Source organism: Pelophylax lessonae (assembly GCF_965119305.1).
Source record: "Pelophylax lessonae genome assembly, chromosome: 5".
Taxonomy (NCBI): Eukaryota; Metazoa; Chordata; class Amphibia; order Anura; family Ranidae; genus Pelophylax; species Pelophylax lessonae.
The window spans coordinates 497,883,004-497,906,943 of NC_138772.1; the positions used below are offsets into that span (position 1 = coordinate 497,883,004).

A 23,940-nucleotide genomic window follows, 5' to 3' on the forward strand; every position below is an offset into this window, starting at 1 on the left:
AACTTACCGTAAAATCCTTTTCTCTTAAGCTCATTGACAGACGTAGTACCCGCCCCTCTATCATTGAGTTGGGTTGGGTTAAATTCTCTGTACTGCTTTAAACAGAACTGATTCCCCTTAGCAGAGAGAGGGAGGATATACCCTCAGGGACTGCCCCTAAGGTGGAGCCAGAACGTTTTGTCATTCTGCCTAGTCCTACTCCTGCGGAGACAACATAACCCAGCTCTTGAGAATCAAGAAGACTACGTCTGTCAATGAGCTTAAGAGAAAAGGATTTTACGGTAAGTTCTTACAAAAATCCATTTTTTAGCAGAGTGGGGAATAGATGGAACTCTGCCAATGTTTCATCTTTGCCCATGCAATCCTTTCCTGATCACAGCTGCATGGTGCACGCCCATTCCCTGTACTGATGTCATAAAGACGGGATGATTGGGAACCGCCTTCCATTGGGGCCACAGACTGAAATACTGCCCTCTAGCCGACCCCTTGGTGTGTTTTAATGGATACTGGTTTTACTGAAGACATCCACTGCCTACCTTTCCCCAGGGGTGCAATATCTCTGTTGGGCAACCATTTCTGTAGTCGTTTTCCTATTGTGTAGATTTTATTTTACATCTTATTTCTTCAGCATGTAACTTTCAGTGTGGCAGTTACTAATGATATTTCATTTTTCCCTACAAGCCTGCACCATGAACAAAGATGCTCAGATAAGAGCGGCTATTAACCAGAAGCTGATTGAAACAGGGGAGAGAGAACGGTAAGTAATAAGAAGCCTTTCTCTGCTTTTCTATGTTGTGTTATTGGGACATGTACATGAGAAACGGTTCAATCCCACTGTGCTCCATGTTATAGTTCCTGAAAGAAAAACTGTCTGTGCTTTCTATTTCAGCCAAATCCACTACTCAGTTTATGCATTTGTGCAAGTTGCAGTTTAAAAAATATTTATTTTTATTTGCCCTTTTTCCAGAAAACTCCTACTTCAAACGATTTATAAATGTAATTTTATTTTTTCTAAACTAAAATAACAAAATGCGTTATGCTTACCTGCTCTGTACAACTGTTTTGCTGCCTCTTTCACAGAGCTGCCTCGTTCCCCCCCCTTTTCTCAGTTCACTTGCTAGCGCTTCTGGCTCCTCTGTTTTGTGAAATAAGTATCTGTGTTTGGGCTCATGCACACGGGCGTACAATACTCTGCGTATTAAAGGAGCTCCAGTCTCCCCAAAAAAAAAAAATATTAAAAAGTCAGCAGCTAACAGCTGCTGACAGTTATTATAAGGACACTTGCCTGTCCAGGGATCCATTGATGTCCTCACCCGAGCTGATTCCTTAGTTTGCTTCAGGTGCAGGCCCCGGCATCTTAGGTAATGGAAACTGGCAGTTTAGTCTTCTGGCTGGTTGACTAGATAGACAGATAAAAATAAATGAATCCACCTTCCTTGTATGCATGTCATGTGTGTAATTAGCGGTTTACCTGCAGTCCAGTTTTAGGACAATACATACCACGTAATACATGTTAAATCCCAGCCCACAAAATAAAAAAGGTCTCCTTTACATACGTATGCAAAGATATGTAGAGCCACATAAGTATGTTTCTCTAAAGTTTATTTCTACTTTAATATATTGGAGCATCAAAATTAAACATTTTTTGCAATGAAAAATCTTAGGATGAAGTTTCCTTTGGGCTTGTCCAATCATACTTAAAGTGGTTCTAAACTCTTCCATATACCCAGTGAAGTGACTGGCCTCAGGTGATACCACAGAGATAAAACAAATCCTCCTTTATATGTTGTACCTGTTTATCTGCGGTAATCACTTTTCTACAGCTGTTTAAAGTTCAGAATTTGTAAAGCTTGACTGAGCTGTCAGAAAAAGGGGGCGGTGAGCTAAAGTTTCACTTTGCAGAGCTCAATGAGAGGAGCTGATTGGAGGGAAGAGACTCAGCCCCCTTCACACAGCACACAGGAACAGAGCTGAGGCTGTCAATCTGCTGGAGATCCCTCCCCTGTCACCATTTTTCTCTTAGTGTCGGAAAAACTTGTAAGAAGTAATTCATACTGATAGAGGAAAGAGGCAGCAGACACAAGACACTTGACTTGTCATGCTTGAGACAGGTACACTCTTTAGAGGGATGTGCTTTGTTCATATTTCGTGTCTAAAGCTGGATACACACTATACAACTTTTGGTAGATTTTTTTTATATTTACCTTCAACTATGTAGTGCAAGGGCCTGTGCCTGATTGCATATAAATTGAGTGTTTAGGCCTGACCTCATATTATATGGTTTTGGTAAATCTAAAGGAAAAAATCTAAAGAAAATTGTATAGTGTGTATCTAGCTTAGGGTTTACAACCTCTCTAAAGCTGAACTCTAGGCGGATATGAAAAAAAAAATATATAATGCAGCTCTGTCCTTATTAAGAAATCATGAATATATTTATAAATACAAGCCGTGTAAGTACCCTAATTTGATCTGGTATCAGCTTCTTGCATTTCATGTACAGCAGTGCTTTAGTGTGAGAGGAAGAATCGGTACAAGGAGCCATTTCGTTTTTGTGCAGACAAGAAACATGCTGATATGAAGAGAAAGCAGAGTGACAGAGAGATGAGCTCATCACTGTGATGCTTCTTTCACTGTCCAGTCACCGCCAATTTTATCTTTAAAAATCCATTTATGATTATTTTTGTCTGGTGATCTTTTTTAAAGTTCAACTCCACTTTTAGCATAAAATAATAGAGCAGTTGTCTTTCCCCGCAATACTTGCCCCTTTTGTGGCATTGCCCCCATCAGAAAAAGTAAAGTTAGGCTTTAAAGGTGCAGTAAACATGAGTCCAGACTTGCAGCTGCAGACCTTTCATACATATTAAATTGGGATCACGCTTCCCTTTTAAGAAAATCACATTTTGTTGCTTTGCAGCCTGAAATGAAGACACACAGTTTTTGTTTTATCCAGCTGTTTTTACTCAGTGCAACTTATAACATCCAAGTAAAAGGTAACCCCAACATGTCAAAATTAAAAACCAGAATCACTGAGTTGGAAAAAGGATCACCTCCCCTCCTAAAAATGACTTGTAAGCCTAATCAGATGTAGCTAATCACCTTCTCAATGGCACACAAAGCCTTTTGACTTTCAACTGTGATCATCTGTCATCATTTTTATTAGTTCAGCATCAAAATAACTTTCCTGGAGCATTTTAGTCCCTGTAGTGCAGCTGAAGCAAACAGTCAACTATGGGTGGCAAGGCGCTGGATAAAGCTGCGGACTGGCACAAGTCAGAAGATAGATACAAATTGATTTCAGAGTCTTTATCAAGGCCGAGAAGCACAGTGAAGTCTATTATTAAGAAGTTGAAGACAGAGGTGTAACTAGAACCTTCAGGGCCCCGGTGCAAGAAACCATGAAGGGCCCCCCAGACCCCTGGCCGGGGCCCTTCCCTTCAAGCCTGGGGCTCTTCCCCCTGGGGGTGACCATGGGAGCACACAGGGGCCCAGAGACAGCAGAACACAAGTGAACTGGATAGGAGGAGTGGTGGGGGCAGAATACAGAGGAACCAATCTCCTCAATTTTCCTCCTGCAGATACAGGAGGAAAAAGGAGGACAGTGATTTCTCTACATGCTGCCCCCACTGCCCCCCCTATCCAGATGTACAGGGGAGCCGCACAGGCCCCCTGGAGCACGGGGCCCGGTTGCAATTGCAACCCCTGTAGTTATGCCCCTGGTTGAAGATATTTAGTACAGCACAGACCCTCCCTGGATCAGGATGTCACTCCAAACTGGGTGAAAGAGCCAGGAGGAAACTGGTCAGAGAGGCTGCCAAGAGGCCTACAGCAACTCTGAAGCAGTTGCTGGAATTTATGAAAGAGGGTGGACATTGTGTGCATGTGACAACAATCTCACAAATGTGGCTTGTATGGGAGGGTTGCAGGAAAAAAGGCACACCTCCAGAAAGGCCACATGCAGTCATGACTGAGCTTTGCCCAAACACGCCTTGAAAATTCTGAGGCCTCATGGAAAAAAGGTATTATGGTCAGATGAGACTAAAACTGAATTTTTTTTTTTACCTCCACACCATACAATATGTCTGGCAGAAATCCAATACAGTTCCTCATCCAAATAACTCCATTCCTACAGTAAAGCATGGAGGTGGTAATATCCTGTTATGGGGGTGTTACTCTGCAGCAGGGGACTGGATGGGGTAAAATACCGTCAAATTTTTGAGGAAAATCTGCTGCCCTCTGCCAGACAGTTGTAGAAGAAAGGAAGGTTTACCTTCCAACATGACTGACCCAAAGCACACAGCAAAAATTACCACACAGTGGTTGAAGGAGAAAAAGGTGAATAACTTTGCATGGCCTAGTCAGAGGTCAGACTTAAACCCAATTGAAAATCTGTGGAATGACTTTTAGTCCACAAACGGTCACCGTCAAATTTTGACTGAACTTGAGCAGTTCTGCGAAGAAGAGTGGGCAAATAATGCAAAGTTAGTAGAGACATGTCCCAACAGACTAAAGGCTGTAATTAAAGCAAAAGGTGGTTCAACAAAATACTGACACAAAGGGGTGATTTTTTTTTTCCCAACTCAGTGATTCTGTTTTTGAATTTTTTTTTTTTTTTTTCCTGACCTGTTGGATTTATATCTTTCACTTGGACTTCATAAGTAAATACAGCTGGATAAAACAAAGCTGTGTCTGTCTTCATTTCAGGCTGCAAAGAAACAAAATGTGATTATTTTAAACGGGGGTAATTCTTTTCTATACACATCGTACATAGATTTGCATTTATGCCGCTGCATCCTTTGCTTTTAAAGTGGTCCTTTTAGTAGTTCTACATGTCTGCATAAATACGCTACTGTTATGTTAAAATACACAGCCACAGTTTTCAAAACAGCTGTACCTTTTATCATAAAAAACAGTGTTCGAATGTGACTGCCCATTCTGAGAAGATGTCATTGGTTTGCTGCAGGCTGAAGGAAGTATTTTCACGTTATCCCAGCCCTCCTCCTTTTTATATTAGCCTCACTTGTAGCATGTCACACAGAGAGAGGCTGCAGCAGGGGGCTGACTTGTGTCGCACAGGTTAAGTGTTGGGGAACTGGCCATGCAGAGCAAAGCAGCAGGTTTACCTAAAGACAAAACTTTTTTTTAATTGTTGGATAGAGTGGAGAGGCATTAGATTTAGTATTTATTGCTGTCACCCCCTTAGGGAGATCCACTCTCTCTATTTATCCTCTTTACTATTATTATTGAAAGTAAAAAGAAAAAAAATCCCAAATTCTGGGCTGTCCCCAAAAAGTAATAGAGGAGAAATCTTCCAATGGGGACACTTGTTCTGGTGACCTGGGGTTCCTCAAAGATTTCCCTTATTTTTCAGGTATTTCCTCTCACTTCCTGTTTGGTTGTGGTACAGGAAGTGTAGGGAAATCGCTGCAATGGGACACAGATGGTGATAAAATATTCAGACAGGGGTATAACCCTCCCTGGCGCTATCCAAAATGGAAAAAATAAAAACTGAAAATTGTATTATGCTTACCATCATTTTTATTTTCCTGGTGCCTATCCATGGCAGCATACATGTGATAGTAGTCCCGCCTACTTCTGCCCACAGGACCAGTGCATAGCACACAACAGCCTATTCCCTGTACATTACTAGGAATGAAATGGGGGGGGGGGGGGGGTTGGTTCAGTGTGCTGCCATGGATAGGCAGCAGGAAAAGAAAATTACGGTAAGTATATCATTTTCTGTTTCCCCGGTGCCTCCATGGCAGCATACATGTGATAGATCAATAACTAGCTACCAGAATGAGACACTTTAGCAAATCCTATCCTAAGAAAGTGAGTAAGCTACTGGCTTCCCGCCAAACACAACTGTAGTGAGGACTACTGAAAGAATGCGCCATGATAGAACCTGATTGGCTCCCCTGCCTGTCATGTTGGCTGACATCTCTGCATAAGGTGTCCATGATGTTCAGATGCTGCTGGAAGAAGGTACATCAATTACTTTCGGGGGTTGCAGCCCGGCCATATAGCGGGATCTTTGAATTAACAGTAGGAACCTCAAGGTGATTGTGCACTGGAGCCTTCTACTATTGTTGGTTTCTAAGGAGCTAGGTATAGCTACTTTGGCTAGCTAATGACTGTTTGCAAGTGTGCCATCATTGATCTGGATGTATTGAAGGAGTACTTGACCTAAGTCAAAGCAATCTCACTATGGGATAGGCAAACAAATGCCCACAACATAGGTAGGAGGAGGAGGGCCGCTCAGGTGAGGAAAAGTGCTCCGGTGCAGGTCGGATCCGTAATCCAAAAGTGCAAAATTCGAAGAAATGTGACCGCACTCAGGAAAAATATGAAGAAGGAAGTGTTTATTCCCCCATGGAATATAATTCATACAAAGCTTCACGTAGACACAGGACAGGTAAACGTGTTTCGCGATTCTAAGATCGCTTAATCATTACCAATGGAAGCTTTGTATGAATTATATTCCATGGGGGAATAAACACTTCATTCTTCTTCAGATTTTAACCACCTCCCACCCGGGCCATTGTAAATATACGGCCGGGTGGGAGTCTCCTCCTTCTGATCGGACGTTCCGGAACGTCCTTCAGAAGGAGAGAGATTGCGCCGCCGCAGGCACGCGCAGCGGCGCAATCTCGATGTGCCTGTGTCCATAGGACACAGAGCAACAAGCCTCAGCAGGAGGGCCCTGTGATTGGCCCTCCTGATCACAATCACAGCCATCATGTAATGTCAATACAGCCGTTGTAACGGCTTCGATCTCTTCTCCTCCTGACAGATCCTGTCAGTGAGGAGAAGAGCAGAGGATCGATACTGCAGCCGGGGTGATCAGTGAGTATTTCTAATTACTCACTGATCACAGGGGGGGGGGTCTGTGCTGGTAATCAGATGATTGATTACCAGTGCAGCCCTGGGGGGAGGGGGTGCCACTAGAGCCACCAGGGATGCCCACCATGGCCACCAGGGATGGCAAACAGGGCTCAGAGAGCCTGCCAGTGGTGCCCCCCTATTAGTGCTGCCCACCAGTGCCATCTATCAGTGCTGCCCACCAGTGCCCGTTATTGCCCACCAGTGCTGCCTATCAGTGCTGCCTATCAGTGCCCATCAGTGCTGCCTATCAGTGCCCACCAATGCTGCATATCAGTGCTATCTATCAGTGCCACATATCAGTGCTGCATATCAGTGCTACCTATCAGTGCCCATCAGTGCTGCATATCAGTGCCACCCCATCAGTACCTCCTCATCAGTGCCTGTCAGTGCGGCGTCATCAGTGCTCATCAGTGCAGGAAAAAACATATCTATTTACAAAATTTTATAACCTAAACAAAAAACTTTTTTTTTTTTTTTTTTTCAAACTTTTCGGTCTTTTTTTATTTGTGCACCAAAAAAGAAAAAACATGGCGGTGATCATATACCACCAAAAGAAAGCTCTATTTGTGGGGAAAAAATGACACAAATTTGGTTTAGGTACAGTGTTGCATGACCGCGCAATTGTCATTCAAAATGCAACAGCGCTAAAAGCTGAAAATTGGTCTGGGAAGGAAGGGGGTTTAAGTGCCCAGTATTGAGGTGGTTAAACAAATGCCCACAGGCTGTTAATGCCATGACAGCAGCAAGGCTGTGAACTTTCTGCAGTTCAAAGAGCCTCCCTAATTATTCTTATACCAGAAGCTGGCTTCAGATAAGAGCAAATGTCCGCCTGGTAGAAAAACAATTGAGCAGCATCTGTGATACCCTCCCTATCCGCACTCACATTGAAATCCCCAGGAGAGACCTCTGGAGCGCACCCCCTTCAAGGTGACATGCCCCTAAAGCCTCCCCCAAAAATGACAATGCAGATGGTAAAAGGACAATGGACAACACCCAAATGCTCCCATAGCAAGTGCATTAATCTGGCTTTAATCACCTCAAGCCCCTGGTAGAACATAGGGAAAGTGAGGATAGAAGCTTGGTTGGCAGCCTTGCCGATCTGAGAAACCATAGTCTGCAGCCAAAAGCTGAGGATGCACTCATAGGTTTTGTAGATCTTGTCAGGACAGGAAGGACCCTGATCCCTAGACCATGGAGTTGGTTGGTGGTCTGCTGAGTCAACTTGACATTATGGATCTAGAGATCGAAGCTTCAGTACAGGGTCCATCTTCATAAAACCGAGAATGGGCCGTTGTGTGGGGGTTAACTTTTTATAGCTATGCACTGGTCCTGTGGGCGTAAGTAGGTGGAGCTACTATCACATGTATACTGCCATGGGGGCACCAGGAAAAAGTTTTGCCTATAGTTCTATTTTAAACATCGAACCCTGCAATTGCTTATAATTGCTTTCTCTTCGATCCCTTGGAGCACAGTTTGCTTGTGGGAGCAGGGATACCTGTATAAACTCAAATTCGTAGCCTAAATTTTCCCCGGAGTTAATGTAGTTCTAAAGTTGTTTTTTTTTTTTTTTTTTTTTTTTTTTTATTGCATTCACTGCATTAAGGTAAAAAAAAAAACCTTCTGCATGCAGCTCCCCCAGCCCCCCTAAATACTTAAGCCTGCTCTTGATCCAGCGATGTGCACAAGAGCAGAGGCTTTCTCGGCTTTCTGCCCCTCCCCCATTGACTCAGACACAGCAGAAGGAGCCATGGGCTCCTGCTGCTGTCAATCACAGCCATTGAGGAGGGAGAGGGGGGCGAGGCTTGGGAGCGAGCATGCACAAGTTTCCCCAGAGCAAGCTGTTTACTATAGGGGGACTTGGCGGGGGGAGGAGCTTGGAGTGCCGGTGGGGGACCCATGAAGAGTAGGATCGGGGCTGCTCTGTGCAAAGCAGGTAAGTATAACATGTTTATTATTTTAAATAAAAAAAAAAAATCAAACCTTCAATATCACTTTATTATCTCTCTCCCTACTCTGTGTAGTCAGACATAAAGCACAGTGGGTTGTTTCTCTAAATGTAAAGAATGGTCGCTTCCATAAATATCTGAAAGACATTTTATTTTTGTCGATAATAGGGTTTTATATGTGTTGGGGATATTTTTGCCATCATTTTTTTTTTCCTTTTTATTGATAATGAAATAAGGTCTGAAGTAAAGCAGAGAAGGTCGGTGTCAATCATGGGAGAAGACATGATGCTCCTTGTTTGCTTTACATACATAACATACCTTCTTTTAGGTGTCTGGAAAACGTATTGCTAAATGGAAAGGCGTCACAGTGACACGTCTTTTATTCTTTTTTCCATGACCTGTATGGATTTCAAATTGTTTTTTTTTAGTTATGTGAAATATGTGCTCTCTCTTATCTTAATGTGCATCAGCCCGAATAATAACAAATTCTGATACCTTATAACAACAATTTGTAATAATTCCCACAGCCGGAGTCTGAGGCCTAAAATAAAGTTATGCTTCTTGTAAGACGTTGGTATTACAATGGGAAGGTTATGCAGGTTCACAAAAAGCTTTGTGTGACCGATGTGCTCTGTACAAGTGCTGTGACTAGTGTGACACCTTAGCAGTTTTTGTGTTCAGGAATGTGGTTGGTTATTCTTTGTAAACTTTTGGCTTGAAAATTTATTGAATTAAAATATGCAGCATGCCTTAGCAGCTACATGTGCGGCCATACATTTATTAATAATGGAAGCACTGCCTTCCCTGCCAGCTGCCCTCAGCCAAAACAGGATGTCAATAAAACTTACATTAAAGCTTTTACAAGAAATAACATATAACATATAGCTTGCAGGAGAAGATGTGTGGGTGATATCATTCCCCCCCCCCCCCCCTCACCGCTGCCTTCTGGTCCCTTAAGAGGGCATCCTTTCAACACTCGGGTGCATTCGCACAATATTTCAAGTGTCCAGCTATCCCAGGAGGCAGCAGTAAAGCACATTGGCGTTACCCGTGACACTCAGAAATCAGGCCCAAGAGTATATTTTAAACTTTTTATTTTATTTTAAAGCTTTTGTACTGCTGATTTTGTTTGGGAGATGGAGACTGGCAGAAAAGCAGACCCGTTTTTCATGAAAGGTTCACTTTAGGCCTTGTGCATACTGGTTCATTGTAAAACTCTGTTTCTCCTTAATTGGAGAAAATTGGTGCTAAAAAAATCAACTAAGCTACGTCTTTTCAAACCAGTTGGGGCATGTTTAGCAGTGTTTGGGCATTTATTTAATTGGTCAGAATTTTATTTAATTCTGGTCATTGAAATAAATAAACCCTGAACCCTAATTGTTTAGACACCCAAAACCTCCTCTCCTGAACGCAATTCTTCTGCATTCAGGAAAGGAGCTTTGACTGCCCCTAATCTCCTCTAAAATCTATGTGTGCATGAGCACATCATCTTTTATTGAGGTGCAATTGGAGGCTCAGGCAAAAAATGCTGATAACCCCAAAAATGTCAGTTTAGGAGCAGCAGTGTGCATAGGGCCTTAATGTGGGAGTAAACTTTCATCTCTGACTTATACTTCTAGGTAAACCTATAATAAGGCTTACCTATAGGTACTGTAAATATCTCCTAAATGTGCACCATTTAGGAGATATTTACAGTACATGCAGCCAGTGCCATCACCAGCACAGGCACTCTAAGGGAACAGCCACCAGGCTATTCCTTCAGGATTCTGCGTCATAAACAGTGACTGCCGCACCAATCGCGGCTCCAGGCCACTTACACAGCCAGAGAATTGCAAACCCGGAAGGAAAACCGTGTGAAGATGGAAGCACCTTCGGCGGTGACGGCGCTCATCTGGAAGGCTTCATTTTCAGGTAAGTTTCATATAATGTGCTAGTATGCAAAAAAAAAAAAAGTCAGCTGTTTACTACCGCTTTAAGCTATATGTCTGGGCAAAATAAAAAAAAAATCATGGTGCACAGTTCCCCATGTATAATGCTTTAAGTGCAGGAAAGAACCTGGTAATCTTTGTAGGCATCCAATGAGCTCCTATCTTCCTGTTTACTGAAAATGCTGCCTCCAGCGCCACAGAAATCCCAAGCAGTATTGTTATCCCGGCCTGATTTCTCCTCTACTAGGCTGCAGAACTCTGCCTATCCCTGCCCCTCTTCCTTCTTCATATATATACATGGATTTATGCCCTAGCAAATAACAAGAAATGGGCAATTTTGGGACTTTAAGTGAGACACTGGCGAGCTCTGCTCAGTGTCTCCATCCCTGTATATAGTCAATTGACTATTGACAACCTACATTGTTAGACAGGTTTATTAGCAGACTGGTGGGTAAGTATTTCAAACTGGGGATCGGCTGTTTTCCACACACCTTCATTTATCCCCCTTGCTTTTCAATTGACTATGCCCTAGCAAAAAATGCTGCTGCCTTGGCTCCCAAACACCATGTGTAAGGAAAAGGACTCAAGGAGATGAAGAATTGACCAAGGTGATTCTGCTGATCACTCATCACAGCAGATGGCCTGCAGGAATTTTGCAAGCTCACCCATAAGTTATTCGTGTCATGCGGGTTAGGAGAGGGTGCTTCTGTTATAATTGGGAACTACTGGAAGTACTCAGAAGCCGGGGAATTGCAGTTTATAAACAATGCTTCCTATGGCATTTTTTTTTTCCCAACTCAATGCAAGATTATCCACTATTGGTGTCAGGGGGTCCACTTACCAGTTCACACAGACGGGGAAAACTAGGGCAGCAAAGGGAGAGTTGGTTTGTCGCATCGATAGTGCACAAGTTACAGGTTGGCCAGACTCTATTAGCCATCACCTACATTTATTCTTATACTTGCAAAGATTTGTAGAGCTGGTGGTTCATGTAACATTCATGTAACACTTCTGTTTGTTTGTATGAGGTTACCATAAGTTGACAAGTTGTTGGAGATGCCTGTATGTTTAACACACACTTTTTATAGGACACTTAAGATTTTCTCTGCCTTTTCTTTTAGCCTTAAAGACCTGTTGAGAGCCAAACTAATTGAGTGCGGATGGAGAGACCAGCTGAAGGCGCACTGCAAAGGTATGGAGTGTTTTTCTGAGGCCTAAATTCAAAGCATGTTTGTATGTTTCTCTCCTGATCGTTAGTCCTGAAGAAGGGGGAGGCCCGTCCCCCGAAACACGTTCGCTGTATTTTTTTTAATACATTTTTTATATTCTTTTCAAGCTAAGGGACCCTTATATCAGTTGCTCTTGATGTTAAACCTAACAGCAGATTATGTGAGTGATCCATTCCCCCGCCGGAGGCAGCAGCAAGAGACCACAAATAATTCCATTCCTTTCCTTATCTTATATTTACTTCTACAAATGAGAAATGTATTTTGTATTTACATACAGTGGATATAAAAAAAGTCTACACACCCCTGTTTTTGGAATGTAAAACAATGAGAAAAACATAAATAATTTCAGAATTTTTCCCACCTTTTAATGTGACCTATAAACTCTACAACTCAATTGAATTACAAACTGAAATCTAGAAAATGGAACATGAAGAGGAACTTCATCTTTCAGCATGACAACAACCCAAAGTATACATCCAAATCAACAAAGGAATGGCTTCCCCAGAAGAAGATTAATGGTTTAGAATGGCCCAGCCAGAGCCCAGACCTGAATCCCATTGAAAATCTGTGGGGTGATCTAAAGGATTTTGAGGTTTTTTTGCAAAGAGTGGGCAAAAAGAATGAGTGCTGTAATAAAATCAAAAGGTGCTTCAACAAAGTATTAGTTTAATGGTGTGCACATTTATGTAACCATATTATTTTAGTTTATTTTCACTTAAAGTAAACCCCCCTCCATTGCGGGGGTTACGTTCTGGACCCAGCCGCGAAAAGGGAAAATCCGCGAAATAGAAAAACCCTATTTAAAATACATTGTAGGCATGTTTTTTTTACTGTCACTGTACTTTTAAAAGCATTTTAAGGTCTTTAAACACACTTTTAAAACAATAGAAACTCATTTAAACACACAAAAGATACTGAGAGACATAGCAAGAGCTATGAAAAACACAAAAATATTTCATTTTTAATGATTTATATAGTAAAATAACATTACAGAAAAAAACACAATATACCGGGACCGCAAAAACTGAACCGCGATGGAGCGGGGGTTTACTGTACTTCCACCTAAAAGTTTTCAGTTTGTTGTAGAACTGAGTTGTACAGTTTATAGGTTACATTAAATTAAGCAATTACATTCAAACTAATGTTAAATAAGAGTCAGTACACGCCTGCCATCATTTAAAGTGTCTCTGATTAACCCCAAATAAAGTTCAGCATTTTCTTAGTTGCATCCTACAGCAAAAACTATGGTCGGCAGAGAGCTTCCAAAGCCTCAGAGGGATCTCATGTTAAAAAGTATCAGTCAAGAGAAGGATACAAAAGGATTTCCAAGGCATTAGATATACCATGGAGCACAGTGAAGATAGTCACACAGGGGTGTGTAGACTTTTTATATTCACTGTAAACTATGCCATAGCAAACACTGTGCTGCTAAAGTGCTACAAAGCACATCTTGTGTGTTTTCCTGACATTGTTCTGGACTAAATAGTTTAGCTGTCTAAATATACTGGCCCCTTTTGTATCTCTTGACTCTCTTTTGGATTGTAAGCTCTAACCAGGAGGGCCCTCTGATTCTTCTTGTATTGAATTGTATTGTACCTGCCTTCATGTTGTAAAGCCCTGCGCAAACTGTTGGTGCTATATAAATCCTATATAATAATAAACCTGCTGATCTTTGGTTTAGAGAAGGAAACCTGTAAGCCAGGGGCTAAACTAAGCACACTATTTTTGGTTGCCGTCAAATAACCAATCTTTAAACGTAATTTAAAAAATCTAATTCAAAGACTGAAATTTGTCTGTTTCTCTAATTACTTACGTCTTCTGTCACCTTCTGTGCACGCTTCTGCTGTGTGATTCACAAGCACCAATCTTAATATACTGTAACTAGCCAAGCAGGAAGATTCCTGGATGTTGTCAAGTGATTTTCTTTCCTGGAACCCATGGTTGCAGGAAAGAGAATCGCACCATCTATGGCCGGCCTTAGTTAACCACTTGCTGACCACCCTACAGCAGTTTTATTGCTACAGAGTGGCAGCTGTGCGCCAGATCATGTGTGTGTGTGTGTATATACGTGATTTGACATTTTTGCTTGTAGTGGGTGTGCGCACTTCTGCTGTGAATGCTTTGCTGCAGAAGCCGATCTGCGGGTGCTGGGCACTTGATGTATTCCGGCACCCACCAATCGTTGGTAAAGAACACAGAATGGCGATCTGTCTATGTAACCAAGGCAAATTGCTGTTCTGACAGGGGGAAGGAATGGATTCTGTGTTCCTTCAAAGCAGGGACTAGAATTAATTTCTTCCCTTAGAATTAATTTCTTCCCTAAAAATACAATGTACACCAAAACTCTGGCTAGGCACGCATTTAACCCTTTGATTGCCCTAGATGTTTACGCCTTCCCAGCCAGTGTCAGTACATATTTTTAGCACTGATCACTATATTCGCGTTGCTGGTTCCCAAAAAGTGTCAAACGGGTCAGTCAGTGTCCGATTTACCGCCACAATGTTGCAGTCCTGCTATAAGCCTCTGATTACCGTCATTACTAGTAAATGAAAATTCCAGCATATATCCCATAGTTTTTGATCGCTATAACGTTTGCGTAAACCAATCAATATATGCTTTATTTTTTTACTACAAGCGTAGCAGAATCCTTTTGGTTTGACCTAAGTTGATGAAGATATTTTTTTTTTTATTTTTTTGTTGTTTTAATGGATATGTTTTAAAGCAGAAAGTAAAAAATATATATATTTTTTTCTTTTTTCAAAATTGTTTATAGCACAAAAAAAAATAAAAAAAACACAGATGATCAAATACATCCAAATGAAAGCTCTATTTGTAAGAAAAAAAATAAAAAAAATTTTCCTGTCCTTTAAAGCGGGTTTTCAGCCTCTGAAAATTTTTCAATAAAAATACCCCCGGGACAGTCAGGGCTAGTACATTTCATAATGGATAGCCTCTGAACTGTCCCAGGTCGCACTTACCTTTTAGAAGAAATACTTATCTTGAAGATTTCTTGTCCAGCGCTGCCATCTCAGGGGTGTGCAGCTGAAGCCAGGGCGTCCTCTTCCGTGTCCTCTTTGTCCCAGAATGCCCTGCACCGGCCCCGCTCGTCAGTTCCGGTGCAGGCGCATCATCCCTGCATGCCCAGAAGCTGTTTAGCAGGGAGTGACGCACCTGCACTGGAACTGACGAGCGGGGCCGGTGCAGGCGCATTGACTCCTTGGAGCGATGACATTCAGCTCCCAGGAGTCAACGCAAGCAGGAAGAGACGGCGCGGGCCATGGCCACAGAGGGAGGAAGTAGAAGGAAGGTAAGGATACTTTCTTCAAAAACATGGTAAGTAAAGAAAAAAAAAAATCGGGAGTATCCATTTGTTTTTTAGGGCATTTAAAGCAAGCGGATGGCCCAAAGTTGTTTTTGATTCCGGAACTCCGCTTGAGTCCATGCAGTGATAGGCTTTTAGAGGGGCAGAAATCTGAACACACCAAAATCTTGTTCAGGAGAGACGTTTTAGGTGCTGAGGAGTGTTAATGCATCTAACCACGCCTTAGCACTGTGTGTTTAGCGCTTGAGTGTTTTTCATTTCAGTGGCCAGTATAAATTGATATTGCAAAATAAACGCCCAAGCACTTGATGTGCCTAAATAAATGCCTTTGCAAACATGCAGCTTAGGCGTGTTTTTTGAAGCGGCTTTTCCCCCTGCTAGAAAAAAAAAAAAACTTTTACAAAAGCCCCAGTGGGCATGAAGTTCTAAAAGATTAAAAAAAAAAAACAAAGAAAATTTTACAAATAACCCCATCACCCCATGTGCTAACCGCTAAATGCAAATGTGTGCCCTGGGTGTACACATATATGTAAGTGGCGACTGCATCACACATGTTAAAGGCGAAGTCCACCTTTAGGAGCGTGTTACATGTTGCAACCATATTTAGGGTGTAACGCGCTCCTAGTTACTCACCGCCAGCGCTCCCCGATTTGTGACAGGGGGTGCAGATCTTCTCCCTGCATCCACTGTTACAATTTAAAAACACTGTGGCAGTGCGAGGCTCCACCCACACAGCTGTGTCCTTCATTTACCCTGATCTCAGGTACAATGCTTTAACCTCCTCTGGACCGGAAGGATTTACCCCCCTTCATAACAAGGCCATTTTTTTTTCCGATACGGCGTTAATTTACCTTACAATTGTCGTGTGACGCTGTACCCAAATAAAACAAATGTCTTTTTTTTTTTTGCATAAATAAGCTTTCTTTTAATGGTATTTAATCACCCCTACTTTTTTTTATTTTTTTGCGCTATGTTCAAGAAAAGACCAACAATTTTGAAAAAAAAAAAAAAAAATATATATATATGTCCTGATGTACATTGTTTTCCCTGCTGTACTTACTGTTTCCTGAACTCAAACTGGTGACTCCTTTTAACACAAATTTTTACCCCATCTTTTAGATGTAATTAACGAGAAAGGACTAGAACATGTAACAGTTGATGATCTGGTTGCAGAGATTACTCCCAAAGGCAGAGGTGAGTCTTCTCCTTAGTCTGTACACTATGGTACAAGTTGGATGTATACACAAACTGGTCACTTCTACACACAATAGGAGATACAAATAATATATCCAGCTTCAGTTTAAAGCAACCCTCAGCTAATCTGGTTTAGGCTCCGTTCACACCTGAGCTTAGCATTTTACTGTTTTTTTTTTTTTTGTTTTTTTTTTAGCATTTTTGCATCTTTTTACAAGCATTTTAGAAATGTATTTCAAGCATTTTACAGATTTAGGCATTCTTAGAAGCTCATGTACTTTTTTGAATGAAAAAAGTAAAAGGGTGCGCTGATATGTGAATAAGCTGCTACCAGAAATAAGTGAATAATATGGTGTGAAATAAATTGGTGCGCTAAATCAAAATTACATCCAAAAATCTAACATATTAATGATGTTTTCAAATGAACTAAATCTCATGCATAAAACATAAAGTCCAATAGTCCAAAATGAATGTGAATCTTCCAATCCGTGATGATGTGAAGATACGAGATCAAGGTGTAGAAATCAAACAAGTGCTATCCATATGAATAAATGTGAAATCCCACCACCTTGTGGATTTCCTCCTTACCCGGCGGATGAAAGGTAAGTGCAATAAATAATTTCCAAAACAACACTCTTCTTGTGACACCAACCGCAAATTCTGTGCTCTTCACAAATCAGGTGCAAAACAATCACTCTAGCCTCTTACCAGATATAAATTATATGTGGGCTCTGAAACACTCTTATGTGGGGAGGTTTATACACCTTGATCTCGTATCTTCACATCATCACGGATTGGAAGATTCACATTCATTTTGGACTATTGGACTTTATTATGTTTTATGCATGAGATTTAGTTAATTTGAAAACATCACTAATATGTTATATTTTTGGATGTAATTTTGATTTAGCTCACCAATTTATTTCACACCATACTTTTTTGAATGACAAGTGTTTTTCTTCAGGCAAAAGAACGCTCAGATGTGAACAGGGGCCATTGAAATGAATGGGATTTGGCCTGTTTTTAGAGCTACAAGCTTTAGTGAGAAAATTGCTTGGATGTGAAGGAGAAAGAATAAGTATCAGTCTGCACTTGCCTTTGAGTTTTTTTTTTTTTTTTTTTTTTTTTGAGAATTCATAGTCCAGTTGTGACAAAGATGCAACATAAAATAGCTCTCCGTACTCAATATCATAAGTTGAGAAGATTTCTCCCTTTAGTAAACTATTTAGCTTGTTAAGTTTATCCAGGAGTTAAATAACATGTAAAGTATAGCCAACAGGTGAAAATGTTTTGTTAAAATTGTGTAGGACTTATTTTATAAGGAGGTAGTGATACCAAAAACAAGTTCAGGTAGATTACACTGGCAGCAAAATGACAGGTAATGTGAAAAAGGCCATTCTAAATTCAAACCACTCTGTGAGTGTCATTCAGTTCCACAGTGTCACTTCTGACACATAAATTCCTTGAGAAAATAAGTTGGACTTATCGAATCGGTAGTCATGCTGTGGAATTTTCACACAGCCACTTGCCAGTCATTTTTCCACCAGCTGATACCTTTACAGTGCATTGTACCACTCAATAATGCAGAAAGATGAAAATCAAGCAAACACGATGCAATCTCAAGTAAAATCAGTAGAACCTTTATTAATTTTCCAACTAGACAAAAAGGAGAATTAATTACACAGCAAGGTTAGAAGACTTTCATCCTTCTATATTATTATACGGCATGTGCAGCGGTAGTCCTGGAGCAAGCAATTCTTCTTATCCTACTATATATTTTTATCAAGGTTGTAGCATCACATCTTTTGAATTTCCAGTATTTTACCGCTGCCTCTTTTTTAAAATATTAGTCCTACAGGATTTTAACACACTTTACCTATCAGAGATGCATGAATTTTAACCCATTGCTAAACCTGAATGAGCCAGATGAGTTACCATACAGAGGAATCTTCACAGCAGAACCTTAGAGCTTTATGAAGCGATTTTATGTTGTATGCTATTTTTGCTACTATTGGGCCCCTTTTACACAGAGCGGACTCTTCTTGCTCAGCAGGGGGATCTGTCTCGCTCAGTAGGGGGAATTGGTCTTGCTCAGCTGGGGGGGGGGGCTCTTTCCACTGATCCCCCGTTGAGCAGAGCAGAGGACAGGTCTGTGCCCACTCTACTTATGCAGAACAGACACAGCCTACTCCGCTCTATGGACAGTTGGATGTATGCAGACAGACCAGCTATCTGTTTATACCCGACTGCCCTCTTTTCCAGCCAGACGGATCCCTCTTCCATTTCTTTTTTCGGATCAGATTGGATGCAGGCAGGTGTAAACAGACATAAGTTTATTTACACCTGCCACTCCATAGAGAAGAATGGAGGGTCCGAAAAACGGATTAGTAGAGAACTGGTCTATTCACAGCACAGCTCTGCATGTTTCTTCTTTCCTCTGCCTATGTGGAGGGGGGGAGGTGCCTTTCCTCCAATAAGCTGTCACACAGTGCATGCCAAGACTCCACAACCAGTGCTGGAACAGGAAGAAAAAAATTCTAACACGATGCTCACTTTCTAAACATTTTAGAAAGCTAAAGACAGCAGATTTACAAATACAATGTATGTAGGGAGATTTGTATCATCTGAGGCTTTTTACTTCACTGGGGTATAGGTGAGGGTTTGCATCCAATTTTATTTGATATATTTTATACTCAAGAAGAGCACCGACTAATGTGATGCATTATAGAAGTTTGTATGTATGTTGTAGTGGAGGGAGCCCATTCAAATAGTACTGCTCCAAAAACGCTCAACAAAAAAGCGGCTATAGATTGTGTGAATGGAGCCTTATACAGTGATTAGTGCTAAAAATATGCACTGTCACTGTACTAATGACACTAGCTTGGAAGGGGTTAAGATTGGGGCGATCAAAGGGTTAACTGTGTGCCTATCCAGTGTGTACTGTGTGGGTGCTTTTACTAGGGGAAGGCATTAATCCAATGGAGGAACACAGGATTCATACCTTCCCAAGTAACAGGATGGCCTTGTTTACAGAGGCAGATTGCCGTTCTGGCTCTCTTCCTAATGATTAGCAAATTCGGTAGACATCGAGTCTGCGGTACCCGCAGATCAGCTCCCGCTGTGTAAAATCATGCGCATCCCAGACCTGGAAGTGCAGGGTCACGTACTCGGTACGTGATTCCGCGCAGCAGAGCCGCCTTGCCGCCATACATGTAAGTGATACGGTCGGCAAGCAGTTAATACATGCATTATAGTGCACAGAGGATGAGGTGCATTTGTTTAAGTGTGTATCCATGGCAGGGGCTTTTAGAACGTGCATTATACCATATGTGCACTGACATGTAGATGTTACCATACAAAGTTAAAGCAGAACTTTATCTGTGCACCACAAACTAAAAATGCTTTTAAATTAATTTTTAATTTATTTTAATTTTAATATTCAAAGTAAGCACATCCATCCATCCATCCATGTCTCCATGCTTTATTTTTATTTGACAAATCACTTTGAAAAACTCCCCTCTACCTTTTTCTAGTCATGCCCAGTAAGGGTAGATGATTTCATATAGCATTTACTTCCTGGAATCTATCTGCCTTTAGCTTTGGCAGGTGGGCTTAGCTAAGAAAGCCCCTCCTCTAGATGAAAGAAAAGAATAATCTCCATGATGACTCCTGGGATGTATGGCATCATTTTGACCTAGGCAGAAACTAGAAAGCAACCGGAGAAATGTTAAAAAAATGTAAATAAGTAACAAGTACCTTTCTATCTATTCACTAATGCTAGCAGCATAAGGATTAAAGTAAGTTAATGTTGATTGAGAGGGTTCAATTCTGTTTTAATGTTCATTCACAAGCCCTATTACTAATTGATAAAAGCCGGAATAAAGCCTTTGAACAGAAGATGTATAATACAGATTCCTGAAAATTGAAGGCTTTTAGTAAAAGTACAAAATCTATTCTTCGTTATGTATGTTGTCATTGATAGGGTGGAGAAGAGTTAGACCCTCTGTCACGTTTATATTGCTGTATGTGGGGGTAGATCCACCGATCTATCTGTACTAGTGACCGCTGCTACAGAAAGGAAAGATTGGGGAGATCCAAGAGTTGTGAGGTAAAGGGAAATCTTCTAGGTAAGATTTTCAAAGAGGGAAATTCCTCTCATTTTGGTAAATTTCCTCTAACCTCCTGTTGCGGCTCTGGGACAGGAAGTGAAGGGAAATTTCCCAAATGATACACAGACTGCAAAACAAATGAACTAGCAAGGGCTTGCCCTTCTTTACTCTTTTTAAAACTACTATAATAAGAAAAAGTTTTCATGCCATGTTTCTGTTTTTGCCCAGACATTTGTAGAGCTGCATCTGTCTTATATTGTTTTGGATGTGTTTGGGGCTGTTGGGGTCTGCTTAACACAAGACTGTGTCCCTTTTTGTTCTAACTGGAGGTCCTCATAGAGGACACCCTGCTTCCAGCCCCATCATTGCCAGGGGGGGTCAGGCAACTCCTTTCCAGGGCCTACTCCCTTAAGAAACATGTTCCTCCCTTTCCCATCAGAGCCCATTCCACCAGGGCTGTCGGGCTTTTTAGCATTAAGTGGACAGATTTGCAAAAGCACCACATGGTCCTCTTTTCAAATGTTTTCGGAGTTCTCCCGGGTGGAAGTTCGGGTCTCAGCTGATACAAGCTTTGACCATAAGGTGCTTCAAACTGTAATCTGAGTATTCTGTTCAGGTTCTTTAAATCCTTGTGTTTCTTGTGGACTTGTTGGCAGTTCCATAATGTAAAGTAGTAGCTCACCCCTCAATTCTGTTGCTTGAGTATTTCCCATGGTTTATAAATACCAGCTGCTTATTGTATAATTGTGATAATAGGAATTTTTACTTACCTGTAAATTAGAGTACTGTACTGGTCCCTCGCCAGTGTGTCTTGATCACTCCTTATTGCTTGCTAAACAAAAAAACAGAGCGGGCAGGGGTATATTAGTATTTGCCAGTGTTCAAAAACCTGAAGGTAGCAGTACGTGGTCTGTAAATACCAGTCCTGTTTCTTGTACTGTGGTCGAAGATGAGACATTTACAGGTAGGTCAAATTTCCTCCTATTTTTTAATCTGTCCCAAAGTTTCTTACATGTAGATCCTGCAGTAACATCACTGTTGCAGGCTGGCAAACCTACTCTGCTATCTTACAAGTACCAACGTTGTAAGCTTGGCGTGTGTGCTCCTTTAGGTAACCGATGGGCTGGCTATTTGATGGCCCTAATAGGCAGCCCAGTGGCCAACTGAAGGAGTGCACATTGCAGGCTGCCAACGCCTTTTGTCCTATCAAATTGCTTTTGAAAATGATCTATTCAATGTTTCTGTATAGTAACAAATGCTTAAGCTTTATTCCGGAGATCGCCTCCTCTTCTCAAATGATAACTAATCATTGTTTTTCCTTTTCCAGCCTTGGTGCCTGACAGTGTGAAGAAGGAACTTCTACAAAGGATAAGAGCCTTCCTAGCCCAGAATGCCAGTCTCTAGCCAGCCTTTGTGTTTTACATGTGAAAATGTCTTTTGCACAGTTTTTTTTTCCATTACCATTTTTTTACATAATTTGTAGCATGTTTTGACAAAATAAAATCACACCAAATTCATAAACTTTTCTGTCTGTACTTCTTAAGATTAACACACAATACACAGCACAATCACCTTCAGAATATAGATGGTGTCCTAATAAACAACCCAGATGATGGTGCTGATGTCTTTTATAAATTGCTTGGCTGTGAGTGCCAATTGTGGACTAATTCCAATGCCACACATAATGGTCAACTACATGCCAAAGCAATAAACACTCTAGCAGTAGTGTTGTATTAATATGCCAATCCAAAATACAATTGACACTTTAATGAATCAGTAAGGGGTTAAAAACATAGTCCACAGTGAGTAAATGGTATCCACATAAAAGCAGCAATCCTAAATGGTGCTTACACTGGTTTCTGCGGTGTGCAGTGGATGAAAAGAAGCAAAATATATTGGGGGGCACACCCTAAACGCACAATTCTCAGGTTGGTGCTGCTAAAAGACCAATATACAAATTGAACAATATAATAGCGCACACATACACAGAAAAAAATAGTTTTCAAATCTTGCAAGGCTATTTAAAAACACCTGCTCTTATGAAGTAAATATGGGGATTTAGTCACACCATATGGCCATACTGTGCTTAAGCCCACCACTATGTCAAAGTACCTCATTTTCAGTGGGATTATCTTCTCTATGAATAGTGTAGGACCCACTGAAAATGGGGTACTTTGACGTAGTGGTGGGCTTGAGCACAGTATGGCCATATGGTGTGACCAAATCCCCATATTTACTTCATAAGAGCAGGTGTTTTAAAATAGCCTCAGTGGATCAAAAGCATGGTAAGACTCTTGTCTGAGGCGCACTCCTTCTTTTTTTTTTTTTTTTTTTTTTTTTTACTAACTACCCGACCACCGTGTATAATGTGGCAAGATCTGTGCTCCCTTGAAGGTGAGAGTTCAGAAAGCTTGAGCATTCAAGCTAGCGCGGATGCTAGAGCTGCTCTGCCAGACCCAGACGTGCATGACTGCTAACAGCAGGTCCTCCAGGCTGCTATATTACCGAAGTCGAAAGTGCCAGTAAGCATACATGTTTTGAGGTCTTGCCTCTTTGTCAGATCTTGGAGAGAGAGAGACCAGAGCTTTTTATTAAATAGTATTGATTTCACAAGGGGGCGGAAGGAGCAGAATTTTCTCCATTCACACTGTCCGCCATGTTACTGAAGTCCAAATCCTATAAATCCAAATCCTATATCATACAGCATTAAAGTAACAATGTGACAAGTCCTATGTTAGGCATGAAATAATGATACTAAAGAACAATAAACCAAAACCTGACTAGGCTCTTATGATGGCAAATAAAAATCTAACAACTGCCAAATTGCTACCACCATCGTCCGCATTTGGACATGCCATAGGGCAGTGAAGGTGAACCTTGGCACCCCAGATGTTTTGGAACTACATTTCCCATGATGCTCACGCACTCTGCATTGTAGTTGAGCATCATGGGAAATGTAGTTCCAAAACATCTGGGGTGCCAAGTTTCAGCATTACTGCCATAGGGGATCTAATCGCCCCCTTCCCCCCAGCTCCTTACCCTTACTGTAAAATGGGTAGTTTATCCATATCATTTCAATATACTTGCCAATGACCAATAACAAATTATCCTATCACATCGTTCTTTGAATGACCACCCCACTTGACGTGTTCCTTACTGACTTCCATACATTGTCAAACTATACATACCTAATGCTAACTATACCTATGTTATTACTAGTAAGTTTATATTGGAACCTACTAGTTTTCTTTTTTAATGTTTTTGAACAAGAAAACTAATGGTTGACCGGGTTGTCTTCTTCCCACAGCACAGTTAGCTCCCAGACGGGGT

The 23,940-nt window shown here is 41.3% G+C and overlaps 1 protein-coding gene across 1 annotated transcript in view; it reads left to right on the forward strand.

Moving 5' to 3' along the window:
- The window catches only part of ENY2 (ENY2 transcription and export complex 2 subunit), a 35,466-nt gene extending 13,255 nt beyond the window's left edge, over positions 1 to 22,211 (forward strand). Inside the window, exons 2-5 of the mRNA XM_082258114.1 lie at positions 682 to 757; positions 11,878 to 11,948; positions 16,427 to 16,501; positions 21,938 to 22,211. Coding sequence (XP_082114240.1) covers positions 690 to 757; positions 11,878 to 11,948; positions 16,427 to 16,501; positions 21,938 to 22,014 — 291 coding nt within the window. The 5' untranslated portion in view covers positions 682 to 689 and the 3' untranslated portion in view covers positions 22,015 to 22,211. The remainder of the gene's footprint in view (positions 1 to 681; positions 758 to 11,877; positions 11,949 to 16,426; positions 16,502 to 21,937) is intronic.
- Positions 22,212 to 23,940: the final 1,729 nt, after the last annotated feature.